Raw genomic sequence first — 8,223 nt, 5'->3', positions numbered from 1 at the left:
GGTTGCTACACCATTAAAAGGGTCGATATGAATTTTTTTCCACCGAGGAAATTACAAACACGCTGAAAATCCATAACATCAACAGCAAAGAAACAGTGGAATCATTGGTAATGGAGATGTATTTATCTGAAGTATCATACAGTTTTAAATTCAAAATTTATATTGATATCTGAAACAAAAAGTCGCATCCCAGGTTGTATCGTAATTTGGGTGTGATCCCTGGCTACACGGCAGTTAACGGTTGTATGGCTTCTGACTGGCACCCCTAAACAAAGATATTGACAAAATAGGGACACCGCCAATATAAGGCTAGATAGCTCAGTTTGCAGAGCGCCGGCACGTTAATCCAGAGGTCATTGGTTCGAATCTCACTCTAGTCAATTCTTTGTTCAACCCCCAAAATCAGTTTTAAATTCAGTTTCAATAATGCAAGAGAAGGTCTATTTCCACTCATTTTCATCTTTCATTTTTATGTTATAGATATGGAAACGACACAAAAGAAGTATCAGATTAAGAGCACTCCAAGATTTTTGTGTAATACCAAAAAGGATAGCCTCATTGTCTAAGCGAATGTTAATATTAAGAGTACTCCTTATCCAATCCCTAAATTGGGTCCAAAACATAGTTTTAAAAATGCGCATCTAAAAATATATATGAATCAGGAATTGTAAACACTTCCTACATCATCTGTCCAGACTGATTAGATGTTATCTCTTTACAACGCAGCTCACTCAGGCTGTGTGACCGGTGACGGAGCAGACTACCGTGATATGGCGATGTATACAGAGAGTGGTCACAGCTGTCTGCCATGGGTTAACATGACAAGTCAGGATGCCACTCCAATGTTGTATCCGGATGCAGGTAAGGATAAACGTCGTTATAAAGGGGGAAACGTACACTCTAAAAACTAAAGAGTTGAATCCAACACTTGCATGAGTTCGGTGAGTGACTACACTTTAAAAGTGTTGGATCCAGGGTGTTGTTTGGTAAATCTAGCATTTTAAATTTTTGATCCAGCGCAAAAAAGGGTTGAATCATCAATTTAAGTGTTATTTCAACATTTCTCAAAACAATTCTTTTGAATTGTTGGGTCAGCTTTTTAAACGTTAAACTGGCACTTTGAATACCTTAAAATGCTGGATTTTACATATAAAATGCTGGATCCAACACTTTCAAAGTGTAGTCACTCATCGAACTCATGCAAGTGTTGGATTCAACTCGTTATAGCTTTTTAGAGTGTACTAACAAACACAAACGCTATTGGTAATTACTCAAAATAATTATTAGCATAAAACCTTTTTGGTCATGAGTAATGGGGATCGGTTGATAGTATAAAACACTGTTAGAAACGGCTCCCTCTGAAAAGCCATAGTTTTCGAGAAAGAAGTAATTTTCCATGTTATTGATTTCGAGACCTCAGATATGAGGTATCGGAATCGATCATCTGAAAGCACACAACTTCGTGTGGCAAGGGTGTTTTTTCTTTTATTGTTATCTCGCAACTTCGACGACCAAATGAGCTCAATTTTTCACAAGTTTGTTGTTTTATGCATATGTTGAGATACACCAAGTGAGAAGACTGGTCTTTGACAATACCAATATTGTCCACTGTCTTTAAAGAGTGGCATAACAAAAAGGGAAGCGTGCTTGTGAGGCGTTTCAAATTGTTTCATTTCTATACAAATTTGACATTATCAGTTTGGGGAGCAAACGGGGGACGCAATGCAGCTCCATGCAAAATAAAGAGCAGTTAGAGAAAACATAGATGAGGCCACATAAACTAAAAATTGTTGATTGTCCCCGACCGACCGTTCAAAACCCCCGACCCCTTTTTTTATTGTTTATTTATTTATTATAGAAAACAACCTTTTCAGCTGATACTTCTTTTCAAAATTGAAAAGATGTTTAAAGAATGATTTTATTCATGTTGACAAAGCAAGAAAAATTCTTCAAATATTTACTTGGGTTACACTTTGCTAAGTTATTTGAAAAAGTTTACAGAAAATGTCATGTAGGAGTTAAATTTGTTTGAAAAAACTATTGAAAACATCAAAATACACACAAACCCTCTGTTAGTGATTGTGATGATTTCTTTACTCTTGATTTCATATTTGGCATGTCAACAAAACTTTTAAAAAAACTAGAAATTCAGTTTTTGTTAATTACAAAAACAAGGTGTTCGAGAGTAATGTCTTAGTGATAAATGAAAGAATTGGTGAAGACATTTCAATTGAAGAATGATCGAATTGGTGAGGATGTTTGGTTCAGGAGTTGAATTTTTTCGAGTATGAAAGTTCAATATTTGGTCAAGCTCAACTAGGGTAAAGGTCTGTTTAGGCTTTAAGTTATTGAAGATGTTTCCGATTATAGATAGCAAAAAAGCAATGTATGGTTCAGGAGTTATGATTTGTTCAAATTGTCAACTGTAACTTTCGGTTAGCGAATGAAACGACTTCATGGCCGGTTGATGAAGTGCACTGAAGAAGTGGCCATCAGCAAGTCCTCTAACAATACAACAAGTTTCACCTCAGTCGAACTTTTGGTTTGGCATACACACAGCTTTGAAAAGTGCACCTTTAAAGCAATGATGACGTCATCAAGCTAAGACTCTACATATAAGTTGCTATTGTGAGGGAGATTATGTATCATACCAATTTTGAAACAATATCAAAAACTCTACCACAGACATAGTAGAAGTATATGTTGAGATGTTTTTAATCTGCCGCTAGAGGGCGCTCTTACATGTGGTGACATAATCGGTATTATTTTTTAAAACCAGACCTTTGCTAGAGTTGTATTTTGTAATGGTAAAGCATCAAAAAAAGCCATTACATGACGCCTTTTCAAAGTATATTACAGGTACTGCCGGTTTAGACAGGTCAAAAGGTCACGAGAAGGTCACCAACATATCCGTTTTTGTAAAGTACGTAAAGCCCTTCAATATGATGTATAGATTGTTAAAATAGCTTCTGTGGTTGAGGAAATATGAACTTATGAAATATTGACGACTGTACAGAACAGACTAAGTAATCGTAAGGGAACTGTATGTTGAAAACGCCTTGAACGAAGACTATTATACGCAAATCATTGCGCTCTATGGATAAGCACTGAAGCGTGACTCAACACGTGTTGTACGTGTAAAATCTTTACGCACGACCAATGGTGGAATATTTCAACCTCAATTTTGAACCGGAAGACAAGGTCAAAATGGGGTCATGTTTGTGAGGCGTTTACAGAGTTTTTAATGACCTTTCCGATGATGTATTGATTGTAAGAATCCATTGTGTAGATCAAAAGTTATGATTTTTTGAATTAATAAACTTTGAATTTTCATAACTCAAGAATGGATGACGTCATCATGACGTAACTACACATTTTTCTTCTCCTAATGAACATCTAACTATGTGTGAAGTTTCAAGTTCATACGATCTTTGGAAAGATGTTTTTGTTAGGGGACAAGGGACGTAGAGAAGAAGAAGAAGAAGAAGAAGAAGTATCAATAAAAAAAAAAAACCGAACAAAAATAAGAGGTGTTCCGGGCTGTTGGCCCGAACACCTAAAAAAAAAACCTCCCTCCCTCCCCCATCCGCAAAAAGGACGATCAACATTTTGTTGCGGCCTAATATGGCGCCAAAGGTGCAAGACACGGGAACGGAAGCTGATGCTGTATCAATGCTGTATCAATGTTGAAACATCGAAACACACATGCATGGGCGTAATTTCAGCGAGCACATGCAGCTGTATTGCTATGTCATTGATAGCAAAAAATCATTGTCAACACTGATTGTATTGCTGTATCAAATGAGTTGCTTGCTAAAATGGCGTCCGGTGAATACAGGGTGCGTTCGATTAGCTTCCCAGGGTCGACCCCGGTGTGTGGCGTTTTCTTTTTCCAGGACGAACGTGTGCAGATAAGTACCCACGTTCGTCCTGGAATTAAAACCCGCCACACATCGGGGTCGACCCAGGGAAGCTAAACGAACGTACCCATTGTAAACCCTCCGGCCCTCAATAATCTTTGGCTGGATTTTTTTTAAAGACAGGTTGTACTTTCGGTATAACGAAACAAGTGAATAATGCCCATAAACAAACTTATCAAGTAAAGAGCACTTGAGAGCTGTTGATGTTATAAAACGTTGTTAGAAAAAACCCATTGATGAAGTGATGTATCTTTTGTTCACCCCAAAATATAAATCTGAGAAAGGCTTCACGCATGGAGCCTTTTTTCGGGCATCTGAAAGCACACAATTCTATGCAACAATTGTGTTTTTCTGTCAGTACTTCAGTGCAACTTAGACAACCAATCGATCCATATGTTTTCAAGGGTATTTTAATTGATGCATTATTGGGACTTACCATGGCGAGGATACCAGTCTTTGGCAAAAGTCTACCCGCCTGTAACATCATTATATTTTCCTTCTGTTCCCACTATTCAGGTTTAGACTCAAACTTCTGCCGAAATCCAGACAACAGCAGTCGACCCTGGTGCTATTTCAGAGATCCAGGCAATATGCAAATTAGGAGAGACTTTTGCCCAATCGCCGTCTGTAAGTATTCCACCGACGGCTGTTCATGTACTATAAGTCCCCACCCACCATGCCAACTGCCTACGCCCCGCGCTTTGTCACAAAAACTTCGGAAGTTAAATACCTTTTTATCACAACGTCACAGCCCGAGGTTTTTGCCAACCGAGGTTGAAAAACTATGGAAAGCCATTAAATGCAAAAAAAGAAAAAGAAAAAAGATGGCCATCAGTTTGTAAAAATGGTGTTTGACTTGTTGAAAAAAGAAGCATGGCCTGAGCATGTATGGTTTTATGTGTTCTAATGTGGGGCTGCTTCATGTGCCGTAGCACCTTGTAAACCCTTAAGGGCTACATAATAAATTGGATCTCAGAATCCATCACTGCAATCTTTCTGAAATTATGTATTTACTCGGCACCTTGAGTACCTTGTTTGGTAGATACGTGCGCTTTATAAGACTTCGATATTATTATTATTTAAACAAAATTTCCATCAACTATTTTGTAAAACTCGTAGGTGAATCGGACGCCCTGACAAAGTTCCAGCGTCACTTCAAGACGTACATCCCGTCCCACAACCGCAAGTACGTACTGGGCTGGTGGGAAGAGCTGACGGCAGAGGACTGCGCCCGTCACTGCCTCGAGGAGACGTCGTTCGTGTGCCGGTCCTTCGAGTATAGGGAGGTGTACTACGCCAACAATCGGCGATGCATCCTGACTGATCAGAGTCTACATACGTTGGATACATACCGGACTCCTACGACTGGGATTGCTATAGACTTGTTCACAAGGATCGATACAGGTGGGTGTAGTGTTTAAAATTGTATTTTACCATTTCCGATACGGGGCAGTATTGTTATCCCTTAAGTAATTTAGTCTAATAAAGTTTTAGTTTTTTTCATATTTAAATGTTTGTTTGTTTGCAAGTTGCCAGACACACATGGCCTGAAGGACACTTCAAGGTGATGGCTACAATCAACTTTTTGTTTCCAGGGGCCGTTGCCACCTACCTACTCTTTGGGCTAAAACAGGGTTACCCCCTTTACAGTCTGTACGGAAGTAGGCTTTGGGGGGGGGGGGTTCATCCGTTATAAGCCTGCTGCCGATTTCGAAAAAAAATTACACGACTGCGCAATTCCACTTACGCAACATTTATGGTGCAAGTTGCTCCATAAACGATGCGCACGTGGACTAACGCAGTGGCGTAAAGTTTCCTGAAATCAGCTGCTGGCTGCTTAAGCAGAAGGCACTACCTCCCCGAATATTAGGAAGCAAAGTTTCTTGCGTCTGTCGCGACCGGGACTCTTACCAACACTCTGCTGATCAAACACCAAAGCTTGAATCCGGTGCTCTTGACCGTACGCCATGACACGTCAGGCACTGGGGTGGATTTCACAAAGAATATGGACTAGTCTTATCTCGAGTTAGGACCAGTTACTCGTCCTAACTTAGGAGTATCAATACAATTTGAACATATCTCCTAGTAGTCCTTAGTTCGGACTAGTCCTAACTCTTTGTGAAATCGACCCCTGGATACCTTGGGTATTTTGTTGGTCAAAGGTATCCTCACTTGGTGTATCACATATGCATAAAATAACAAACTTCTGAAAATTTGGACTCAACTGGTCATCCAAGTTGCAATAGAAGAATGACGGGGAAACACCATTGTTACACAATGTTGTGTATTTTCAGATGTCCTAAAAGGGCTTTGCAGGCCTGAAGTCTTTTATTTATTTGAGTGAGAAATTAGTATCTTTTTTCTCAAAAACTACGTTACTTCAGGGGGACGGAGCCGTTTCTCACAATGTCTTATTACTTACCAACAGTTCTCCATTGATCGTTTACCAAACCGTGTAAGTATAATGTAAATCTGTGGACATTGTGTTTTGCGTCCTAAATAAGATTACCCAAACCCTTTAATGCCTCGTACAGTCTATTTGTAACGTCATGACTTCAATGTGAAGAGTGTCACATTTGGTTTGCAATCGTGTCAATGTAAGAGCGTTAGTCACCCCATTAAAATAAGTCAGTGTTCAACTGCTACAGTGGAACTGGGTGACCCTTTTAATAATTGAATATATATATTTTTGGCAAATGCAGAAAATATTAGGTCCGATGAAATTGAATTACTCGGATCATTTATTGACATAGTTATTATTTACCGTTGGCAAAACTGTTGAAATATAAATGCTTCAAATGCATTTGAGCTCACGTTTGATGAGAACAAACATGCACAGACAGCGTCTTAAAGGCAGTGAATTTTCAAAGACTAGCCTTCACAGTTGGTGTATCTCAACATATGCATAAAAAAACAAACCTGTGAAAATTTGAACTCAATCGGCCATCGAAGTTGCGAGATAATGATAAAAGAAGAACAAACCTTGTCACACGAAGTTGTGTGCGTTTAGATGGTTGATTTCGAGACCTTAAGTTCTAAATTTATTATGAGGTCTTGAAATCAAATTCGTGGAAAATTACTTCTTTCTCGAAAACTAAAGCCCTTTTCACACTACAGAGCCATTTCCCGGGAAATAAACTCCCGGGAAAATCCCGGGAGTTTTTAACCCCACCGCCACCCTAGCAACCGTTCTCACTATCCCAATTTGGTAACTCCCGGGAGTACTATTTCCCAGGAATATGCACGGTCGTTTCACACTTACGATCAAACCCCAGGAAATGTGGTAAACAGGTCAGCCCATGCGGAAGTTGCAATGTTTGTGGACGGAAGTCCGTTCCCATAATGCCACGCGGCCGGCTGCAAAAACCTTGCCACATGCGACCCAAAATGGCTGCACATAAATTGTGTATTTGCGTGTTGTTATATATATTATAATATATTGTGTGATTACGGCGGAGAAGAAGCCTTGCAGTTCAGGGAAGACGTCGCTGACGTCTTGTCAGGAGAAGACGATTGCTGTGACAGTGTTTTAAAGACATGCGGTATAACAATCGGATGGAATTTGTCGTGCGATTGACGGGTTTCATGGCACTTGCTGAAGTATTGGTCAAAGGTCAATCTGGTCTACCATGAAGAGCGGCCACTGGTGGTGGGAGCAAGTTGCTACTAGAAAAAGCGAAAGGGAGCTTTCTACTCTGCGACAATTTTTTTTCTTTCTTTTGAGAACTGTAATTGAATGGACTTTTGTGTCCGTGTTTTACCCAGAGGTTTTGTGTTGGCGTTCATCTCAATTTTTGCCTGTTCACACTATAGTTATTTCCCGGGAAATTCCCGGGAACTTTTGGTTGATCTGTTCACACTACAAAAATACTCCCGGGAATTTCCCGGAAAATGATGTTTTCCCAGGAAAAAATTCACCCTGCTCAGGGGCAGGGTTAAGGGAATCAACCCTGGGGTAAGGCCTAGACATTTTCTGAATGGCATTTTCGAAGGATTGCATAATAACGTCCATGATGTTAGGGCCAAGATAATTAAAGGTTTTATAGAAAAAACACCGCATGGTCGATTTTGCACAATCTGACAATAGCAGTAGAAAGCAGACGAAGCAATCTTCCCTTCCAACATCAACAGTGCTGTTTTCCCATCGTGCAAAAAAAGAACACTGAATAGGCTTTAACCCTATATTGGCCAGCATTTTTTTCATGGCTTCATAACGACTTTTAAATGTATGTTTCTTCTAAAAAGAAATGTTTGCAAGAGAACACTTATGCAATAGAAAATATTTAGGCCTTGAAAAACAAAA

The 8,223-nt window shown here is 39.5% G+C and overlaps 1 protein-coding gene across 2 annotated transcripts in view; it reads left to right on the top strand.

The window, feature by feature from the left end:
* The first annotated feature begins 779 nt into the window (after window positions 1-779).
* Window positions 780-8,223, top strand: part of LOC139953701 (uncharacterized) — a 70,850-nt gene continuing 63,406 nt past the window's right edge. For both annotated transcript variants that reach the window (XM_071953229.1, XM_071953222.1), the window contains exons 1-3: window positions 780-861; window positions 4,437-4,547; window positions 5,040-5,324. In XM_071953229.1, coding sequence (XP_071809330.1) covers window positions 819-861; window positions 4,437-4,547; window positions 5,040-5,324 — 439 coding nt within the window. In that variant the 5' untranslated portion in view covers window positions 780-818. The remainder of the gene's footprint in view (window positions 862-4,436; window positions 4,548-5,039; window positions 5,325-8,223) is intronic.

The sequence above is a fragment of the Asterias amurensis genome, chromosome 2, assembly GCF_032118995.1.
Source record: "Asterias amurensis chromosome 2, ASM3211899v1".
NCBI classification, from domain to species: Eukaryota; Metazoa; Echinodermata; class Asteroidea; order Forcipulatida; family Asteriidae; genus Asterias; species Asterias amurensis.
This window is presented reverse-complemented; position numbering and strand designations above follow the sequence as displayed.